Source organism: Lacerta agilis, chromosome 14, assembly GCF_009819535.1.
Source record: "Lacerta agilis isolate rLacAgi1 chromosome 14, rLacAgi1.pri, whole genome shotgun sequence".
Classification (NCBI taxonomy): Eukaryota; Metazoa; Chordata; class Lepidosauria; order Squamata; family Lacertidae; genus Lacerta; species Lacerta agilis.
Genome location: NC_046325.1, coordinates 4,224,107 through 4,246,965, shown reverse-complemented (window position 1 = coordinate 4,246,965; position 22,859 = coordinate 4,224,107). Strand labels below are relative to the sequence as shown.

The 22,859-nt window shown below is 50.7% G+C and overlaps 1 protein-coding gene across 1 annotated transcript in view; it reads right to left on the bottom strand.

The window, feature by feature from the left end:
* DNAH2 (dynein axonemal heavy chain 2) overlaps positions 1-22,859 on the bottom strand; it is a 112,487-nt gene that overhangs the window by 70,393 nt on the left and 19,235 nt on the right. Inside the window, 12 exon segments of the mRNA XM_033170284.1 lie at positions 1,443-1,635; positions 5,457-5,604; positions 6,213-6,401; positions 7,020-7,259; positions 8,921-9,077; positions 11,735-11,881; positions 11,997-12,211; positions 17,511-17,693; positions 18,335-18,464; positions 18,705-18,910; positions 19,196-19,283; positions 21,925-22,082. Coding sequence (XP_033026175.1) covers positions 1,443-1,635; positions 5,457-5,604; positions 6,213-6,401; positions 7,020-7,259; positions 8,921-9,077; positions 11,735-11,881; positions 11,997-12,211; positions 17,511-17,693; positions 18,335-18,464; positions 18,705-18,910; positions 19,196-19,283; positions 21,925-22,082 — 2,054 coding nt within the window.

Below are 22,859 nucleotides of genomic sequence, written 5' to 3'. Positions count from 1 at the left end.
CACCCATGCCAGACAGCCATCCAACCTCTGCTTAAAAACCTCCAAGGAAGGAGAGTCCACCACCTCCCAAGGGAGTCTGTTCCACTGTCAAAACAGATCTTACTGTCACAAAGTTCTTCCTGATGTTTAGTTGGACTCTCCTTCCTTGTAACTTGGAGCCATTGGTTCGAGTCCTGCCATCCAGAGCAGCAGAAAACAAGCTGGCAGCCCTTAAGCTGTTTGAAGACGGCTCTCATATCACTTCTCAGTCTTCTCTTCTCTGGGCTAACCTTCCCCAGTTCCCTCAACTGTTCTTCCTTAAGGCTTGGTTTCCAGTCCCCTGATCATCTTGGTCGCCCTCTTCTGTACCCATTCTAGCTTATACTTCTTAAATTGTGGTGCCCAGAACTGGACACAGGACTCCAGGTGGCATCTGACCAAGACCAAATGAAGTGGTACTATTACTTTCCTTGACCTGGACACTAGACTTCTGTTGATGCAGCCTAGAATAGCATTAGCTTTTTTTGCTGCTGCATCACACTGTTGACTCATGTTCAGCTTGTGTTCCACTAAGACCCCAAGATCCTTTTCATATGCCCTGTTGTCAAGCCAAGTGTACTACTGGCAACTGAGAGATAGCAGGCCCTGAATGAGAAACCTTGGCCCCACATGCCTGCAAGGGCAGATTCCACCTTTCCAGCAGGTGACTGGCACTGCTAGTTACACAGCCCTCTCAGTGGAGCTCTCATACCTTTGCCTCCTGAATCGCACCCCCCTTCCCCACCCCCCACCTTCTGGTCCCTTTCATTTCTCCTTCAAAGCACAGCCCTGCCTTTCTTCCATATGGCCTTTCATTGGGAAAGTTCTTTGGAGCAACCACATTTGCACCTGCTACGCAGGTGGCGCTGTGGTCTAAACCACTGAGCCTCTTGGGCTTGCCGATCAGAAGGTCGGCAGTTCAAATCCCCGTGACGGGGTGAGCTCCCGTTGCTCAGTTCCTGCTCCTGCCAACCTAGCAGTTCGAAAGCATGTCAAAGTGCAAGTAGATAAATAGGTACCGCTCCGGCAGGAAGGTAAATGGTGTTTCTGTGCACTGCTCTGGTTCGCCAGAAGCGGCATAGTCATGCTGGCCACATGACCCGGAAGTTGTACACTGGCTCCCTCGGCCAGTAAAGCGAGATGTGCGCCGCAATCCCATGGTCGTCTGCAACTGGACCTAACGGTCAGGGGTCCCTTTACCTTTACGCCTATGGATCTGCCCAAGTGGCAACTTCTATAGTATTGATCCTGCCTTGCAACCTGGGCTTGTGCCTCTCAAGAGCCGAGATCGGGCTGCACTTTCCAATCTTAGTGGCTCACGCAGGGCATGAAGGCAACAATCCTCTCCTCTTGTTGGGCTGCGAGCCTCTGAACGTGGGGAGTTCCAAAGAGCCCCTTATAGGTTTATCCTCAAACCCTCTTACCGAGCAGTGTCTGCATCGAATGATGACACCAGGGGGTTGAGGTGCCGGTAGCGGTTGATGAAGGCATCCTTGTTGACCTCCCAAATCTCCCGGTACACATCCCAGGTCTTCAGGTACGCCTGGAGGTGTGTCGCGTTGGACTGCATGCCGGCGCTGATCTGCGACTGGATTTTCTTTATGTCCTCGTCCCGCTCTGGGGGAGGATAAAGAAGAAAAGCCAAGTTCTGTGATGCTGCCATGACAGTGACACCAGCAGACTCCATCAGTTCCTGGCGACCAAGGAAACAGTTCTCCTGGATCAAGCTCATGCTCTCCAGGCACCTCAGGCAGAATGGAGACGAGCAGGAGGCCCCATGCCATCAAAATTAGCCATGAAACACACAGGCCCCGGTAGCACCTAACCCAGGACTTCTTAAGGAACTCAAAGGCAACACTGCTTAACCACTCACAAAATGTACAACCTCTAACTAAAATTGGCCTCCAAACAAGAGGCTTTGAAAGTAGCCAAAGTAGGCTCCATTTTTTATTATTATTATTTTTTTTTTAAAAAAAGAAGTGATTCAGGATTTATTGGGTAAATTGGTAGAAAGCATTATCAAATATATTTATTTATTTAAAATATTTACAAACTGCCTTTCTGAACTATATCCACACAAGGCAGCAAATCATGCAGCTAAAACGAAAAAGGAGGGCAATATGTTATGATATGATTCATATACTGAAAAGTTTAAAAAATGACAAAAGTAGCAAAGCCTTAAAATAGGTTTGGTTATTTTTTTAGTTCAAATTAAAAAGGTGGGCAGAAGGAACAAGACAGCAAGAGGGAGCGTGGGGTGGAGGGAACGTTCCCTCCCCCACTCTGAGAATACTAGAACCAACATGGATGGGGGCAGTAGATTCAGGGCAAGCAATAGGACATTCCTCCTCCATGCAACACAAGGGAGGAGCCTAATCTGGATCAGGCCCTGGTGGCAGAGTTAACCCTTTCCTTCTGCACCATGGTCCCACCTGTCTCCCAGCTGCCCCAGGAGGACAGAAGCTGCACAACTGGTAGGCCACCCTGTCCAGTGGCGGGGGGGGGGGTGCTGAGACACCAGCTCTGCATATTTTTCCGAATCATCCTCGCCTTCCGTGATACAGTGCTCTGGTGTCTTCCAAGGACTCACAGAATCGTAGAGGTGGAAGGAACCCCAAGGACCACCTAGTCCAACCCCCTGCAATGCAGGAATCACAGCTAAAAAAAGTCCCTGGCAGGTGGCCATCCAACCTCTGCTTAAAAACCTCCAATAAACGAGGGAGTCCATTCCACTGTTGAACAGCTCCTAACACCAGAAAGTTCTTCCTAATGTTTAATCGCAGTGTCATTTCTTGTGATTTGAATCCATTGAATCATAGAATCTTAGGAGTTGGAAGGGACCCAAGGGCCATCTAGTCCAACCCCCTGCAATGGTTCGGGTCCTACTCTCCAGAGCAGAAGAAAACGAGCTTTTTCCGTCTTCCATGTGACAGCCCTTCTGGTATCTGGCTATCATCGTCATCTCTCCTCTAAGCTTCACAAACTACCAGGAAAACAAACCCTACAGGCTTTCTTTTACAACAACCTTTGCTGAGCTGGTGCCCTCTGTTGCTGGGGAGCTGATGGCAGTTGTGAGACAAGACAACCAGGGGGCACCAGCTTGGCAAAGGCTGTTTTAGCAGAAGCCGGGAACAATGATGAGGTGCAAGCCAGAGGCACCTTCTTCCCCTCACCCCTTTTCCGGCATACCCGGCTCAGCCTGAACCTCCCCGCACAGGTCTTCTATTACTCAAGCGTCACCTAACCACCCAGACTTCCCGCAGAGCTTCCAGGAGATGCAACACCAGCACCATGAATCACACATGGCGACACAAACAAGCCTAATGTGCGAGCATCTGCGAGGAAGGTGGCGGGGGGGGGGAGGTAAGGGAAAGCAGCAGCGGCAGAATAACACCCAAGTCTTCCTGGGACTCAGCCCAGAAAAGAGGCTGAAGGAAGCGGCGGGGAGGGAGGGGGAGAAGGAGACAAAAGCCAGGAGGAGGTGAGCTGAAAGCTTGTGTGCGCAGCCGGTTCATACGTGGCTGGAGTTCAGAGTGCACCTCTCGCCCTCGCTCTCTCCTTGACTGCAACCCCTTGCAAATTCCACAGCTCTCCTTTGCTTGCCAGCTGCACTACGCAAGGACTGCTAAAGACCCTGTAATGACTCCCAAGCTAGCAGGGAGGCCAGTTGGCTCAGCTGCCTTCCCAGCTCAAAAGCAACAAACTCCGCAGCTACTAAAAGCCCACCCCGTTCCCCCCCCCCACACACAAAATGCACTCCACAAATCACTGCTTTGTTTAATAATGCTCTGGGCGTCTCCTAACCCCTTATAATGTCCTTCCGTTTAATGGCATTTGCACACCATTCCTTACTCCCCAATAGGACTTCTGGTGTCCCCACCCCCAATTTTAGGCAGAGACCAAGAGGCAAGAGGATTGGTGGAGGGGGTGTGGTGGAGCCAGTGTGGCATGGTGGTTAGAATGTTGGCCTAGGACAGGGGTCAGCAAACATTTTCAGCAGGGGGCCGGTCCACTGTCCCTCAGACCTTGTGGGGGGCCAGACTGTATTTTTTTGGGGGGCGGATGAACGAATTCCAGTGCCCCACAAATCACCCACAGGTGCATTTTAAATAAAAGCACACATTCTACTCATGTAAAAACACGCTGATTCCCGGACCGTCCACGGGCCGGATTTAGAAGGCGATTGGGCCGGATCCGGACCATGGGCCTTAGTTTGCCTACCCATGGCCTAGGACCTAAGAGACTGGGGTTCGAATCCCAGGACTGCCTCCCATTTTGCATCTCCAGGCCCATCAGCTCTCGGGCCTGGCATTTCCATGTTTATGCAAATGTTCTGTATACAGAAGGTAAGAAGCATGTCATTATGTATCCCCTTTCCTGATGATTATGACTGAATGCTGCCCTCAGAGAGAAGAAGAAGAAGAGTTTGGATTGGATATCCCGCTTTATCACTACCCGAAGGAGTCTCAAAGCGGCTAACATTCTCCTTTTCCCTTCCTCCCCCCACAACAAACACCCTGTGAGGTGAGTGGGGCTGAGAGACTTCAGAGAAGTGTGACTAGCCCAAGGTCACCCAGCAGCTGCATGTGGAGGAGCGGGGAAGTGAACCCGGTTCACCAGATTATGAGATTACTGCTCTTAACCACTACACCACACTGGCTCATCCGGTGCTTCCTCCAATGTCATTTCAGCACCATTCACAGACAAAACAGTTGGCTTTATCTGAAAGGTGTTTCTCCTCGTGTGTACGAATGCCTCCAAGTGTGATGGGGGAGTTAAAGCCACTTGGGAGACATCCAACACCCAAGGCGAGACTGAACCATTGGGGGTTTTTCCCTGAAGGGCTTTTAGATAGTTTTCGCCCTGCTCATCAGCTTATTCAGGTCTTCTACAATTCTCCTGCCTTTAGCATGCCTTTATCTGCTTTTATTGGGCAGTCTCCAACTAAGGCATCTCATCAGTGCAAGGATTTACATTTATGCAACCCTCCTCTCCGAAATCCCCACCCCCAGAGGAATCGCAGAACCCCTAGAACAGATTTAGGGGGCATGAAGGAGGGACAAGTTCCATTGAACAAGCGTAAATCCTTGTGCTGACTAGACACATTACTCAGCTTCACATTGGATATAACCTGTTGTTTTTATTCTGTTTTTTAAGTCATCTCAGGAACCTGGCTGAAGGGTGGGGTTAAGAATTCCTAAAATAAAGTATGAAATAAGTAACTTAATAAGATTTGGGAATTGAGTGTCTTTCCTGCCTGGGCTCGGAAGCGCCCTGTGCTGGTGGGCTTTGTTTGATGCAAGCTCTGAATGTGAGAGGAGGTGGCCCCGTGCCCTCAGATCTGGCATGGGAGAGGGACAGAAGCCACAAAGAGGGCCTGTCTGTGAAGAACCGACAGTTTGAGCTGCATGGCCTTCAAACCAAAGCGGCCTCCTTACCCACAAGCATGTAGATGGGGTCCCGGGGGAACTTGCGCCTGACGAGGATGTCTGGGAGGTGGCGGAAGACGGAGATGCTGGTGATCAGGTGGGTGCTGATGTCATTGACCATGCTGGCCAGCTGGGCGAGCGTCGGAGAAAACTCCACCTGCAGAAGCAAAAGGGAACAGGTCAACAGGAAGGGGGAAGAAGCCCAAAGCAAACTCCTTAGAGAATCACTGAGCATCACTCTCCACCCCAGAGCCCCAGGCTAGGGCTGGGACCTGAGCAGAAAGAAAATCTCCTGGTACAGTGGACGCTCAGGTTGGGGATGTAATCCGTGACGGAGGCACGTCCGCAACCTGCAGCGTTTGTATCCTGCAGTGCCGCGTCTGCACACGCGCAAAGCACGATTTAGCACTTCTATGCATGTGCCGAAACCAGGAAGTAACCCGTTCCAGTACTTCTGGGTTCGGCGCGGAGCGCAACCCCCCAAAAAAACATAACCCGCAGCGTTCGCAACCTGAGGCGTGACAGTAAATTTTTTAAAAAATCAGCAAATGCTTATTTCACCATAATCATCATGTACCATTCCAAAATGTGACGCGGTGACATCCACACACACTCTTCCTACCTCGCAATTAATTTCCGACATGACACAGGGGTTCTGCATTTCAAAATTAAGATACGTGAATGGCGAGATGTGGGGGCTTCAGAACACCTTCCCTGAAGGGTTCAGGGGCAGGCAGAGGTGGAAGGCAGCGGCAAAAGGCTCACCTGAGGGGTCTGGCCTGGGTAGTTGTCCTGCAGAATCACCTTCACCCTGAAGAGGGGGTTGGGGCTGCTCTTGCCATCGCCATTGATGGCTTTGGAGAGCTCCATCAGGGACCACTTGACGTTGAGGCGCAGGGCATCTTCCATCATCCTGTCCATCTTCGTGGTGTAGTTGTACCAGTGCTGATGGACCTGGGGGGGGGGGCAGGAGGAGGGGGAGGGACAAGTGGGGAAATATTCACTCTTTCTAGGATCAAACATTAAAACAATTCCTTCCAGTAGCACCTTAGAGATGAAGTAAGTTTGTTCTTGGTATGAGCTTTCGTGTGCATGCACACGAAAGCTCATACCAAGAACAAACTTACTTGGTCTCTAAGGTGCTACTGGAAGGAATTGTTTTTATTTTTTATTTTGTTTTGACTATGGCAGACCAACACGGCTACCTACCTGTAACAGGATCAAGCATGCCAGTTGTGCCCCTGAATCCCTCTGGAAGCAACTTTGCCCAGGGATGCCAAGGACAAGCGGAGCCTGTTAACGAGGGAACAGCTGGCCCGAAGCCCAGGCAGCCCCACCTCCCTCCATATGCACGCTCAGCACTTCAGCGAAATGTCACAGCCCCTCCTGGGACTATCATTCCACAACAAAGCTCACAACAAAGCTAAGGGAAGCAACAGCACCGCCTGCTGGCAGATACAGGAATCAAACACGCAGCGCGCTTCACTTCCCTTCAGCGTCATTCAGCTCTTTCCAAAGCACTTCGAACGAGGCTGCGCAAGGTAGGAAGACTGGCCTTCCCGGCCTCCTCACCTCTTGCCCATCGTTCTTAAAGACTTCGTACGTCTGCCGCATGATGTCAATGCACTCTTCGTGGATGGTAACCAGTTTCTTCTGCACCAAGGCCCGGTGGTCCTCCTGGTCCTCCTCAAACTCCAGGTCGTTGTAGACCCTCTTGCCAGTGATACGCACCAGAAGAGCCTCGCTTATCTGCTGGGCCTTGCGGGCGATGGCCAAGGTGGAGGCCTTGTATTCATTCACAATGTTCTGCACCTGTGTGGGAAAACCAAAGGGAAGGGGGGAGGAAGGGACTTAAGTAGGTTCTGGAGGGGAAAGCAGAGCAGACTTAGCACTGGAAGAGGCACGAAACCTATATGCCTAGTGCAGAGACCAGCCTCCTTGCTGCATTAGGAGAGGCCTGGGGAAATCCTGCTTGAAGACCTCGTGGGCAGAGCAGCCCTGGAGCCACGAGGAAAAGAGCAGAAGGGAAATGGGCAAGCTGCACATTGCAGCACTGCCAGGTAGGGGTTTCCGCAGGGATTTTGCCGAGAGGGGGAGAAATTAAAACATTTGAGGGCTTTTTACTCACAAGAATAGTGCCTGTACATTTGGCCTCATATCACCTAGGTTCTACAGATGCAAAACATGCATTTAAAATAATAGTAATAATAGTAATAATAATATTAACATTAGGAAGATGGAAAAGGTGGGTATCTGGGGAGAGAGGACTTGTCCCCCTTTGTCATCATCCCCTGCCTGCAGATGATGATGATTAATTGAATTTATATACCACCCTATACCTGGGGGGAGGGTTTCCTCAGGGCAGTTCACAGAATAAAATCAATATCTGAAACCACAAAATACATGATAAAAATAAAATCAACAACCCAATAGCCCCAGATGTCCACACCACTGTGATAACACCACAGGAAGCCACAGTCACCGGAGGTGGAGGACAGGAGGGGTGGCAACCACAGGATAACTGTGGGGGTGGGAAGAGACTTCAGGCAAGGGGGCACGACAACAAGAGGGGCTGGCTGAGTCGGGGGGGTGGGGCTTTGGCTCCTTTTTAGAAGTTCTCTCTGCAGCAGAGAGGAAGCCCAGAGAACTGCCTCCCAATCAGGAGCTCGTCCAAACTTCACTCATGCCCTGCCTAGAAAGCATGGGTCTTATTCCCTTGCTCCACTCCTTTCCAAAGGAAAACCTGTTCTTTGGCTATAGATCGGAACAAATGGCAATCTGGGGGAAACTCAAATTGCCATTTGCTCCAGCTGAGCGGTGAAGAGCAGCTTCCCCTGGAGGAAAGCAGTGGAACAAGAGGAAGTGTAGATAAGCCCGCCCCCCCATTCGAAAAGCAGGTGCTTGCGTAGCACAGTAAGTGGTGTGGGGAGCAGACAAGTCTGAAGGCAGAACAGACCTTTCGGATAAAGAAAAGCCTGTCCAGAACGTCCCTAGAACACTAAGGACCTGAGCACAATATGCAAAGAAGCCCAGAGTACATGTAAGGCGCACAGATTTGGGGCAGGGGGAATAAGTCACCTCTAGCAGTTCAAAAGTACGTCAAAGTGCAAGTAGATAAACAGGTACCGCTCTGGCGGGAAGGTAAACAGCGTTTCCGTGCGCTGCTCTGGTTCGCCAGAAGCGGCTTTGTCATGCTGGCCACATGACCCGGAAGCCGTATGACGGCTCCCACAGCCAGTAAAGCGAGATGAGCACCGCAACCCCAGAGTCGTCTGCGACTGGACCTAAGGCTCAGGGGTCCCTTTACCTTTTTTTTTTTACCAGTGGGCAAGCAGTCGCTGAGTCAACCCCCTTCCCCTTGAAGTGTGCATTCCACCACCACCCCTTGTCCCTCAGAAGTCTGGGAAGGGAAGACCTGATGCCTCCAGCAGCCTGCAGGGTCCCCATCACCCCAGGGCAGAAAGCAGCCTGACCTTGCTGGCGTGCAGCCGGCATTCCGATATAAAGGCGGCGCTTGCTCCTTTGAGGGACCAGTGCAGCTTCTTCAGGCCAGGCTGGATCTTCCTGTCCAGGTAGCGGATGCGCTCCCGGAAGAGGCCCCTCTCCTCTGCAGACAGCATGCTGATGATCCTGAGCACCAGGGGCGGCAGGGGGAGATGGATGAGACCCAGCCACAGAAGCAGCACTTCCTTCCCCACCAAACCGGCCAAAAAGTCCTAAATACACGGCCTTAGCCTCTGACGGTTGAAAAGCATTTCTGCGATCTACCTGAACACTGTTCGTTAGTGCATAATTGTTTTTGCATTTGGGGTTGGTTTTATGTGGTTCTGGACTATGCTATTTGTCAAAACAAAATAAAAAATAAAAAATAAATTCCTTCCAGTAGCACCTTAGAGACCAACTAAGTTTGTTCTTGGTATGAGCTTTCGTGTGCATGCACACTTCTTCAGATACACACGAAAGCTCATACCAAGAACAAACTTAGTTGGTCTCTAAGGTGCTACTGAAAGGGATCTTTTTATTTTTTATTTTGTTTTGACTATGGCAGACCAACACGGCTACCTACCTATAACTGGAACTATGCTATTTGTGTTACTGTAACCCACCCTGGGACCTTCTGAGGGTGAACAGCAGGTAAATCAATCATCCGCCTCATGATGGATCCTTCCAAGTCTCTGAGGCGGGACTGGCACAAATCTCTAAGGACATATATTCATGTTCCCTTAAGAATGCGCGTCAGAGAGCCTGGCTGCTGGACCAGACCAACGGACCACCTAGTCCAGCTTCCCATTTCCCACTATAGCCAACCCACAAGCAAGAGCATGAAGACAGCAGACCTTCCCAACTGTTGCTCCTCAGAACCAATGTTATTCAGATATAGGCTGCCCTTGAACATGGGTGTTCCACATAGCCATCACGGCTAACAGCGCTTTGACTGTCTTCTCCTGCTACATGAATTCATCTGATTCTTTTTTTAAACTGTCTGACCTGGTGGCCATTGCTACGTACTGAGAATTGGCAATCTAAACCTCTCCTTTACCTTTTACCTTCTACTCGTAGTCTTCGCTAAGTAGAATTGCACACACAGTTCCAGTCCCTATTTAGGGCAAACTGTCATTTATTCTTGTCTGCATTGGTGGCTGTTAATAGAGAATGAGGAGGTGGTCTTTATCCCAGACTAATTAACCTGGGGGATTCGCGGGCGCGATTCTCTCCTGTGTGTATCTTAAAAGCCTCTTGCGTCTGAATGCTGATCCAAATAAAAGCCTAGCACACAGGATGGTCTCAGGCAGCCTTCCCTGAGCTAACCGGGAGAGTTTGATGAGAAAGAGGGGATGAATGCTGCCCATTTCTCTCCCGCGGCACCAGCTTGGTCTCCAATTAATTCCCAAGTGGGGGAAAAGCTAGCACAAAAGAAATGCTTACACTTGTGTCATGATAAAAATACAGCTGCCAAGACAAAGCTCGTTTCAAACAACACTTTCTCTGCAGAGAAACGCCTCCGTGTCACACTTCAAAAAGGAGACTGTGGCAAAGCAAAGGGGGGGGGGAGAGAAAGCCCCCTCCTTGCCCAACGCACCTTCGGAAATCTTAGTCAGGAAGCAAACCGCTCTTCTGATCGCATTATGAACGCGGCGACGCCACAATATGGAAGCGAGGCTGATGCCGTAGCAACCTCCTGGCAAATCCCACCCACCCCTTGGAGCATGTGGGAGCTGGGGTGGCGGGAAGAACTGCACCCTCCTGCAGCAGGAGAGGCGACAGCAGCAACACATGGGTTCGGGGTGGGGTGCAGGCATTGCTTCTGTACGTTGCCAACACAGCATCCCTTGGACCAGCATGAGCCAGGCAAGGAGGAGAAGGACGGTGGGCGTGTCCTCCCTCCCAGGAAACAGAAGCAGGAAGAACTGGGAGGTTTTCAATTGCCCAGCTGGGAGAGCTCACCCAAGGCCCCCCAAATGACTTTTCTGTGTGCCTCATGTTTGTTTTAGCCCTGTTCCTCCCTAAAGAGAATGGTCCAGCCAGGCCAGACCGAGGGCTTCAGAGGGAGCATAAACTGAGAGTGGGGGGAAGGATTTTTCCATGAGGATGAAGCCCCCAAGTCTGTTTTGCATAGCCATGTCTACAAAAGCAAGTGGAATCTAAAACCCATATATGGATACCATCCTCCATTGAAGGAGGAGGGTCCCTTTAGTGAGACGAGAGGAGAGGTGCTATGAATGGACCACAGGGTCAGCTCTGGCCTTTGAGGTCAAAGCATCTAGGGCCCAGAGCCCCCTCTCTCCCTGCCCTGCAATCCAGACACCTGGAAACATTTCCACGAAACAAAGGAACGCCGCCATCTTTGCACAGTGCCAGACCCTTTACAAATCATAATATTCAAATCCTTTCCAAAGCAATGAGAAGGGGGGGGGGGCACATTCAGATGAGCGTGGGAGGAGCGGCTAAAAGGTGCCTCTGGTTGTTAACTGCCATCCAGACACGTGTTAACCAGAGATTCAAAGAAGCAGCTGCCTTCTGTCCTAAGCGGCATAACCCAGGCCGCTGACTGCAACAGGCAGGGAGGACAAAGTAGCCTTTGCTGGCTGTAGGCTGGCTGTAAGGCGAGAGGCACCAGCGCTTGTGAAATTCACTTGCTCTATTCCACAGAACTGTAGAACTGGAAGGGGGGCGCTAGGGGTCATTTAGTCCAAACCCCCCCCCCGAAATGCAGGCATCGCAGCTAAAGAATCTGCGAATGATGAGGGCAGAAGCTAGCAATCGCCCTCCCGAAATGGTCAGCGTACCTGTTATAGTCTCGGGCCACCAGCAGCAGGTTCTCCCTCAAGTTGCGCAGGTCCTCCTTCCTCTCGTAAACCTCGACCACGTAGTGGGGGATCTCAAAGAGCACCCTTTCCCAGTAGTGGATTTCCACAAATAACTTCAGCAAATGCCTGGGAAGAGAAGGGACAAAGGCACAAGGGGGTGGGAGGGGCGTCCGGCCTCCCAGCACATGCCCAGGCTCCACGGTGCAAGGTCCCCCCCCCCTCTGCCAATCAGCTGGCTCACTTGTCAAAATTGATATCCAGCATCCCAGGCTTCTCCGTGCTCAAAATGAGGAGAGGGGTGTCCAGGCGCTTCAGACTGTCCTTGTCCAGGGTCAGGGTCCATTCGTGGAAGGTCTTCCGCTCAATCTCGTCCATGGCCTGGATGAGCAGCTGATAGGTCTGGAAGCTCTCTTCTCCGGTCCCAATGTGGGGGATGAAGTGGGCCTTGGTGAGACACTGCCAAGGAGGAGAGGAGAGGGCCCTGCTCAGGAGCCACGCAAGGGAGGGAACGGACACAACCGCTCGTCCTTGCAAAGATGGCCGGCGAGGTGTGCAGGGTGAGGGACAGCTAAACTTCTCATGCACTGAAGATGCAGGTCCAGGGATTTGCCCATCCACTCTGAGCAGCAATGGCTCTCCAATGTAAGAAGAACCCAGTTGAATCAGGCCAACACCCCAGTCCAGCATCCCTTTCTCATGGGGGCCCAAAACCTGTCTGTAGGATACTGGCAAGTGGGACCAGAACATAACAGTACTCTCCCTACATGTAACCCCCAGCAACTGACTGGCATTCAGAGGTATATCGCCTCCAACAGCAAAGACAGGACATAGCCACTCTGGCTAGTAGTCATCAATAGGCTTATCCTCCATGAATTTGTCTAACCCCCCTTTTAAAGCCATTCTAGCTCGTGGCCGTCGCTGCCTCCTGTGGGAGGGAGTTCCATAGTTTAACTGTGCACTATGCAAAGAAGCATCTGGGGCACAGAGTCTTTTCCATCACCCGAGAGGCCGTCAGGGGCTGATGCTCTGCCACTCCCATTCACTTAAAATGTTCCAGCAGATCCATGTTCTCCTAAGCACAGAAATACGGTAAGTTGGCAACCACCATTTCCCACCATAGTAAAACGCAGCGTCCTGGTTCTCTACCTGTAGTCAGGCTCCCCTCTTGCACTGGAAGAGTGTATGTGACTATGCCTAACCAGAAAAGGGGCAATATTAACTTAATTATCACAGCACACGCCCTACTCTTTGCAAGTCGGAAGGAAGGAATACTAATGGAGCAGCTGATGATTTTGAGGCTCACCTGCTTTTTACGCCCGCTCCCCCCCTCTTTGCTTCCTCCCCCAGGATCCATCCCCCAGTCTTGAGCTCAGCTAGAACATTAGTTCGCTACTTGGGTCAACGGTGGGCACAAACGAAATGGGAAAATAAAATCCTGGTTGCCCATTAAACTCTTTCCGGTGGGTGTACTAAAGAAAACAACATATGTCACCTAGAAAAATTGGGCCAATTATTAGTGCCAAAATAAAAAAATATAAAAAGCTTTTAAGAAGCTTTTTGTCATTAGCAAAGCTGAATCAGGCACCACTTGTTGGTTTCCCCAGCGTGATGGTCTCCCAGCCAACGCTCAGGAAACGTTGCTGTGAGCCAGGGTGTCAACGCCAATGACCTTCAACGAGGACCCAGCAGAGAAGGGACAGCTTGGCCTGCTTCCATACTGGACACTGACTGTGGAATAGCCACACTTTGTTCACTCAAAGGGCATTTGCACAGCGCTGCGAACAAAAATCCCCCTCTTGCATTTCCCCTGCTCAGTGCTAATAAAATCCAACTTATTTTTTTTAAACTCAGCTGCACAATTTCCCCAGGTATAGATGCCCTACTGTGCTGTTATTTTGGCTGTTAATGGCATGTATAGATTGCCGTAGCCATTTCCTTCTCTATAGCCTCAGTTCTCTAGGAATCAACTCTATCACTTGAAGGCTTCCCTAATAGCATTAGCTTTATATCCATTTTTTTTCTTTCTCCCCACTCCTAAAATGCAGCAGAGTAGGGGATGGGAGTGCAGCGAAGTTGCAAGTATTGAACCCTTTCCCAGCATGCAACAGACCCCAAAGGATCACAGCACAGGGTGAAGTTTCAATCCATGCCCTACTGGGTTGTTCCCCAAAGTTACTTACTCCCCTGGCAAAAATACAGCAACCTTAAGTGCCAACTCCCTAGGGCCCTGAGTGCCCAAGCACCCACAAAATTCCCCATGAAGGGGCCGGGCACCCACAAATTTCAGTGCCAGGGCCACGCACAGTGCGTGGCACCCACAGCTTTCCGAGCACCCACATTGGCACTCCTGGCAGGAACAAAACCTGTTGTGGAATAATGTGTCTGCTTCTCCCCATCCTTCCTTGAAACAAGGTGACCCCCATGACTGCCCTCATCTCCCTACCCAAGGACAATGGCTCTCCTGTATCAAAGGCGGCCCATTCTCTGAGCTAGAACGTTCTGTCCAGACTTGGCAAGCCTCACCGCAAAAGCAGCAGCTGCGTTCCAGTCATGTGTGAACAGATCCTTTACCTGTCAGCAGCTGGGAAATCCCATGCTAAATAATACTGCAAGGGGAGCTGCGTGATCAGAGGGAATCAGATCCAAAACATATGTGTTGACGCACGTACCATCCTTCCCCCGGGACACTGTCTACCAAAAGGCATGTTCCAAACCTCTCCTTTCTGAACTTTGCTTTTTCCTTTGAATGTACATGTCCAGGAATGTATTCCCTGGGCGCAAGTGACTGGGTAAATTCCAGTAGCAGCCAGGGGAGGTCGAAAGAAGGGGCAGCACAGATGAAGACAGAAAACAGGCAAACAGGAGCAAGAGTCAGTATTGAGGGGTCAAGCAAAGAGGAAGTGGAGCCACCCAGGTGGGTTGTTCAAGATCAGAACAGGAAAGGGTTATAGGTGTTTTCTCGACAACTGCAAGTGGACACAATGAGGCCGGTGAAACCCATAATAGGGCCTTCTCAACAGTGGCCCCGCAGCAACGAAACTTCATCCCTTCTGAGATTCAGCAGGCTTCATCTGAACTTTCAGTAACACACTGAAACACTGTACAGAAGGGAAAGCCCCTTGATAATTTGGGTTATGGGCTTTCCCAGCATTTTCAGGGTGGTTGGAGACTATGAATTCCTATTCTTGTGACTGTTTTCTAATTCTGAATTGTAAGTTGTTGTAACCTGTCCTGGGACCTGCTGGTAATAAATTTAATAATAACAGGTATTATGATTTGGAGTCATAAATCAGGGCTGGTATATTGGGGTCTGGTGGAGTTCGTTGTTATAGGTGTTGGCACAGTCAGGAAATGGACATTTTGTATGCTTTATGACGTGGTATCCTGTACAGGTTTTTAAAATCATATTTTATATATTGTAAACTGCTTTGTGATACCTTTTCTCAAAAAGTGGATCATGGGTTATATTCAACTGGTTTTTACTCAGAGCAGGCCCACTGAAATTAGTGGTCATGGCTAAGTATGCACCATTAATTTCAGTGGGTCTACCCTGAGCAAAAGTTAGTTGAATGCAGCCCTGCAAGTCCAATCAATCAATCAATCAATCAATCAATCAATCTAAGAGCCCGTCAGGGCCAGGGATTTCCTGCAAAATGGCAGGGGAAGTTGGGCTGCGTTCAGCAGGAGCTCAGCTTCCAGACTGGCCCATTTGCTTGAAGTATCTGCTTCCACACCCACAGTCCTGAGTTCTAATTCTGAAGCAACCAGTCAGGAGGGCTGGAAACTTACTTTGTGAAAAGAAGACTGCAAGAAGTCCGAGACTTTGTAGGGTGCAAATCAGGTTTTGAGTTGATGTGTCAAGTGACAACAGTGACGTAGCATGGGTTGCCAACAACGGGCCATGTGGAGGGTGGAGTGGGAGCGAGGGAAACGGACAGTGTAGGCATGTGCATTCAACTACCTAATGGCATCTGCGTCACCCAGGAGATCGCAGCACCAGAGGTAGCTTCACTTTTTCCTTGCCTGACCTCAGCAGGTTTCTAGACAGCCTTCGCCAGCTCCAGATGTTTTGGACTACAACTTCCATCACACAACCTGTGTTGGCTGGGGCTGACAGGGGTTGTGGTCCAAAATATCTGGAGAGCAACTGGCTGGGGAGAGCTGCTCTAGAACTGAGTGAAAGAGAAAGAGAGACAGGAATCAGCCAGGGCTCCCAAAGCAAACTCTGCTTCCTAGCCTTGCTAGACCTCCCATATTCTGCCGCCAGACTTATTGGTTATTCACCCGTCCCGCTGCGCTTCTTCCCTCCCACCCAGGCCACAAACGCCCCCCCCCCCCCGTGTGCCTTTGTCTTCGTGCCCAGTTGCCTGATGACCCCCATCTCAGCTTGCAACTTGGCCCGCAGCACTTGAGAAATCAGGCGGTCCCAGCGGGAAGCCTTGAGCCCTGGCCGTCCACAGGCTTCTTGCCACACAGCATAGCAAAACCGTTTGCATCCCACACACCCTGGGCCTGAGAAAATGCTGAGAAGGAGAGAGAGAGAAAGAGAGGGGGGGGAATATGAAAGTGCCTGTTTCCTCTGCCTGCCAAGAGCAGCGTTCAGGGACTGGCACACCTCGCCATTACACAACAAACATCAGAAGCAGGGCAGGGGAGCGCCGGGGTCCAGACGTTTGCCAGCTAATATCAACATAAAGGGAAGGCTCCTGGCAGGGGAGAAGCCGGTTTTGGACAGGGAGGTTCAGAAGGGAGCTGATCCACAGGCAGCTTTCCTTTACATCCTAACGCGGATTTTGGCAATTTCAATTTTCAAGTGTGCACAGAGCGAAGAGCGGGGGGGGGGAGAGGTTTGATTGATTGTGGAAAAGCCGTTTTGTTTCTACCCAACGTATAATTAAACCTGTCAGATGGAACTCAGAGACGGAGGATGTTATTGAGGTAAATAGCTGAGAAATAGACAAAAAAAATTGATGAGGTTGCTTGATGAATAAAGAACAGCCGCCGCGACCAAGCCAAGGGCCCGTTGTTTTGCTGACCTGCAGATAGTTGCCCCCGCCAAAAAATAATCTTAGAAGGGCTGGAGAGGAATACCTTCCCACCCTCTGCCCAAGCAAAACAAGACTAATGTGAAGGAGACGTGCATTACTGTAGGACAGGGCTGTCTCTAAATCACCAAGCATTGTTCCACTAGTGCAGGACAGAATACCAAGGTGGATCTCCTGCAGTCCACCTTACGGCCATACCGTATTCCCTGGCTCCACCCGACAAAGCCAAGAGCCAGGTTCAGGGGGAGGGCTAGCCTCTGTCAGGTCTGAACCTTGCCTGGTACCCTGGCCAGGGGAAAGGAGCAAAATGGTAGAGGGAAAGGAGCAAAGCTAATCTAACAGGAACAGGAGAATGAATCACAACCGCGGGAGCAAAAGCTGTGATTCCTGCACTGCAGGGCCCTGTGGGTCCCTTCCAACCATGCAGTTCTATGTAAACAGTTCTGACCGAGGCGAAGCAGGAAAAGGAAGCGGCCAGCACAGCACGTCTGATGCAATCCCGGAGGGGCTGGAGACAGTATGCTAATCCACTCCTGCCCCGCTGACTCCTGCTCACACGGAACAGAACAGGCTGCATAGCACGCAAAGCCAAGCCCACTACCTGCTCCTCAGCAGCTGACGCCCGAGGCGGACGTTTCACTCTGCCTAATGGTGGGACCAGCCCTGCCGGCCACTGTGGTCTATTGCGGTCCTTAGAGCAAGAGCCTTACATTCATGGGTTTCTCAATGCGCCGTCGCAGAGCGCGCATCCAGTGCACCAGGCCCGAGTAATGGCACATGTGTGGCGGCAGGAAAGGGGTCCTCTTGCTCAGCTCCTTGTTGACCAGGGAGAGCTCCCTGTTGAACAGCATGAAGATGTCAACCGTCTTCTTGTCGAAGGTGCGCTTGATGGCCTTGGGACAGAGAAAAGAGGCTTGGTAGGATGCCCTTTCCACAATGAGAAGCCATCGACCCTCGCCCCGCTGGAATGAACCACCTTCCGAGGTCCTCCTGAAACTCCCAAGCATTTCCTTGGCATAGGCCTCCCCGAAGCCCTCGAGATGCGGGTCACATTGGGATCCAGCAGCCAACCGGCCTAACCATTGGCTGCTATTGTACCAGCTAGATCAGGGAAGGTTGAACTCTGTCCAAGGTGACACCTGTCGAAGGGCTCAAGCTCTACTTTCATGCTACAGAGATGTTCAAGCCCACTGTGAGCAAAGAGGCCCACACTCAGAGTTGCTTGTAAGAAGAGCCAGGATCAGACCAAAGGAGGCCCAACTAGTACAGCATCCAGCTTTCACAGGGGGCAACCAGATACCCCCAAGAGAAACCCAGAAGCAGGAATGAGCTCAGTAGGCCTCTCCCCACTTGAGGCTCCCCAACAACTGGTGTTCAGAGGTGTGCCGCCTCCCCCACTGGAGGCCACCATGGCTAGTAGCCATTGATAGCTTTATCCCATTGATAGTTCGCTGCTCCCTTCCTCCTTCCAGCTCCACAGAGCTCAGCCCTGCCTCAGATTCAGTCGGAGGGCCCGTCGCTAGCTTCGCAGTACCTCTCGCGATGACAAGTGGTGGAAGATGTCCTGGATCTCCACACCACGCTCCACGTCCTTCACCGTCTCAAAGGCGGAGGTGATCAGGTTCTGGGTCATCACCTCCAGGTCCTTGATGCCAGCACGGAAGCTGATGCCCCCAGGGATTCACAGAGAGAAGGGAGAGAACGTTGGAAGGAGAAGGTAGAGTGCAGTGCCCTGACTAGGAGCAGCATGCTCTGCCTCAGGTGGTGCTGTGCTTGCCTCCCCAGCATCCTCTGCTCCCTCCCTCTTTCTCTACACTGAATGAAGAACCCAAGGGAAGACCTGTCTCCTGCTAGCCCTCCCTGCCAGCCCTCCCAGCTCAAGGGCAGCCAGGGGGATCTCTCACCGGTTGAAGTCCTCATGCCAAGAGGTGTTCTTCACATCCAGGATTCCCCCCTTCACGTTGCGGAGATTGCCGAGGTACTTGGTGAAGGTCTCCTCAATCTCCAGCAGGCTCCTGGTCATCTGGGGTCCACGCTGGCCAAAGAAGCAGGGCAGCGGAGTCTGCTTGCCATCTTCCCAGCGCGCAAAGTGCTGCTGGCTCTCGCAGACCTATTGGGCAGACAGAAAATTCCTAACCCAAACGTATTGCTCCTCGCGGACATTTCTCTGCACTCCAGGGGAAGGCTAAAGCCTATGGAGATCCCCAGTCAGGCAACCTCATGTTTTGGGCAGATCCCAAATCACACGGGCCTAGTGTACCCTGCAAAAGACCGAGCCCAGTTATCAAAGCCGCATGCACCCACAGATCTTTCCAAATGGGGAGAGCAACAGGGGACACATCAGAGAATGAATGAATTTCTGAGACCAGAACTTCTGCTGTGACATCCCACGTACCTCCAGGAGGTCCTTGCAACGCTGGACAAAGGCATCGACCTGGGCAAAGATGCTGGTCTGGTCCAGTACCCAGCCCTTCCCAGAAAGCCTGTGGGAGGAGTCGCATAGTTAGGAGAACAGACAACTTTTGTCATGTTCAGGGGCAAGGGGTCCTCGTTCCCACCCAGCCTAAGGGGCTGCCCATACAAGTAGGGGGCATACAGGGGCCAGAAACCAGATGAGGGTGTATCCAGTGAACATACAGATCTGGGGGGAAACGCAAAAAGCAACAGAACCTTTCCCAAGACAGAATCCAAGCATATTGGGAAAGAACACAGAAGCTGAAAGATAGCCAGCCGGTCACCCTGTTTGTCTTTCTCTCTCCCCCGCCCCTTCCCACCCACCCCCGCAGGCAAGAGGGTTCTGGAGAAATCATCTAATCAAAGAGCTCTGGGAACATATGAGATCCTCACCCCAGGAGCACGGCTTGAGTGCCTAATCCAGGCCTGGCCATGCCTGCCTTGCATCAGAGCCGCTCACACGTTAAATGTCTTTATATCTTTTACGATATTGATCCAGCCCCACTAATTTGAATTTGAAGCAGACAAGTAACACTTAGACTTAATTGTCAAGGACCAGGCACCCACTTAAGCCTGACATCCCTAATCATAATGATAGATTATGTTGCATTATTTCTGAAGTACAGCCAGGAGAATCGGGGAACGGGAGAGACAGGCAGGGCCAGAACGGAAGCTGGAGAAGCCAGGGATCAGCTGACACTGGGATCCGGGTGAGGGGCAAACCAGGGGGCCTTACTAAGCCACCCCACATGGCTCTACTCTCGCTGCAGCTCAAACAATATCCACCCGACAGAGCAGGCTGGTTCTCCAGGTCCAGACAACTGGCAGGGAAGCAGCCACTGAAGGATAGGCGAAAGCAGCCTAGGCAGCCTGTGTGGCTGCTTGGAGAACATGGGGGCCATTGCAGAAGGAAATAACAGACACGGTCAATAAGAGCCTAAGAGCCTGCTGGATCCACAAAGTTCAGCATCCTCACAGTGGCCAACCAGATGCAAGAAGGACAAGAGCCACTCTCCCCTCCTGCGGTTTCTAGCAACTGGCATTCGGAAGCATCACTGACAGAGAGCACAGCCATTGTGACTAGGAGCCACCGAAAGCCCTCACCTCCAGGAACTTGTTGAATCCTCTTTTAAAGGATTGGGGGCTATTACTGCCTCCTGCGGGATCTGCGGGATCAAATGGGGTGGGGGTGGGGACAGCACGAAATTGTTTAAAGGAAGAGCTGACTTGGTTTCCCTGTGGCGTGCACACACATTGCTTTTCTCCAACTGTCGTAGCCTCGGGTCAATTTTTTTTTTTTGGCAGCAGCACATAAAACCTTCCAACCCAATGAATTCTGGTGTATGCGGGGGGCGAGTGCAAGAAGCTGATCCCATTTGCAAACTGCTTTCAGCTCTACCTATTGTCAGGGGAAGCTGCCTTTTCCTGAGTCAGACTACTGGTTCATCTAGCTCAGTATATCTACACAGCTCTCCAGGGTTTTGGACAGTTATCTCTTCAAGTCCTACCTGGAGATGTTGGGGATTCAACCTAGGACCAAAGCAGATGCTATAAGCCCTGGGACATGGGCCTTCCCTTTCTTTCATGGCTCCTCAGCTCCATGCTGAGGAAAGGCAGCAGAGAACTGCTTCCTTGCCAGGCAGGGGACCCTGCCCAACCTCAGCTCTCCCCAGGCCTCCTGTCCCTAGAACGGACACAAGCCAATGCCAGGAGGTCATCTGACACAGCAGGAAGACCAAGAGAGCCAGAGAATGGAGGAAATCAGCTGGGGGTATCTTTCAGGCAAGAAGGGGGGCAATGGGCCTTGAATGCAACACGACTGAAAGCGGTCCATGAGGCACAGGACTTCTGGGGGAGGAACTTGGCGGACTGAACACCTTCTGTCAGCAGGTTGCTGGTGGAGATTATTACATGGTGATTGATGATAACCAGGCATACATTTGGCTATCAAATTCACTCTAGAGATAAGAGTGAACAGAAGATTAACCTCTGGTGCTCTGAAAAAGCTGTGTTCTACGTCAAGAGACCAAGAAGCTGTCAGTTCCTGGGAACATGGACAGGGGTAAATGACTTATGAGCGGAGGAATAAACATCTTGCACAAAGCCACATAAGAGCCCTAATGGGCATAGGGTCTGCAAAACCCTCCCTTTCTCTAATGATATCTGAGATGGTTATAATTTATGACTGAGAGAGGTTTCTCTGTCTGCCGGTGGAAATTTACATCTGGTGGGCAAGCTACTTTCTGGGTTTAAAAAGAGTCAATCATTAAACCACTGAAGGCAGAAGAAAAAGCATGCTTAAATTGTTTGAGCCAAGGAAGTTTTAAATGATCAAGGGAGTGTGAAGAACTTTTAATTATTATTATTTTTAATTCTCTGTTTTCAGAACCAAAGTGTTGCCTTGAAATCAAAAGTAACTTTGCCACTTCATGCCTCCTTGTGTGTTTTGAAAAGAGATAATGTTGTGAAGAATTTAAGGTGGAGACGGGAGATGTAATGAGACTGAATTGCTAATAAGATAAAGGACATTCGGTCTTGCAAATACACTGTTGGACATTCCAGTGACTGTTGGCAACCTTCAGCGAATGTTCCAGGTCAGCAGCCTGACACGGGATAAGGCAGCCCATCTGTTCCCAGGCCAACCCCCACTGCCAGCCCAAGGCCTCTTACTTGTTGTGCATATAAGCAGCGTGCTGGTAGCTGTCCTTCCAAGAGGACATGCATGAGATGCAGCCATGGAGAGTCTGCCGGGTAGAGTTGATGTAGCCCTCAAAGAGCCGGTCCAGGGAGATGTCTTTGCAGCACATCTGGATAATTTTGTTGCTCATCTAGGGAGAAGTCAGGAGAGGCCACTTCAGCACCACCTCCGAGTTAATCCTTAGGACCACGAACATCTAACCTGTGGCTGGACTCCATCACTCATCAGCTCCAGTCCACATGACCAATGGTCAGCGATGATGATAATGGTAGTCCAACTATGGCAGTGGCCCAAAGGGCCATAATGAATGTGATTATGTGAACCCCTATAAATCCTTGAATATGCTTCTAATAAAAGAGTTATGGTAACCTGTTGCTTTAAGAAACTGATGATTTGGCAAAGAGGATGTCCCTACTGGGATAGAAAGACAGTGAATACTTCAATCACAAAGATGCAGTTCATAAGCTAGAACATAAATTGATACATGGTACAAAGGGCTACACATTACACAGGTTCCTAGCATGCATACTAACACAACGTAACAGATCACTGTGAGAATCAAGGTTTAGTTAGCAATGTTTATTGCGCATGCGTATTAAACTAAAATGAGGTAATGATGTACATGATTGGTTAAATTGAAATCTTTTGTTTGAAATGTTATAAATACCCCTGCCCAGACCTTTGGGCGGGGTTGCAGTTTTGCGAAAAGATTTGACTGTTACCTATTGCTTTGCAATAAACAATAATGAACTCCTAGCTCCTCTTGTCTCTGAGTTTTATTGGCGTAACTCAGAAAATAAGCCATTTTTGGCTTACAACACAACAACAGCAATTGGAAAGTTACAGATTAGCTACCACTGTTTTAGACAGACCTTAAAAAACAACTGATATTGCCCAATGTTCCCAT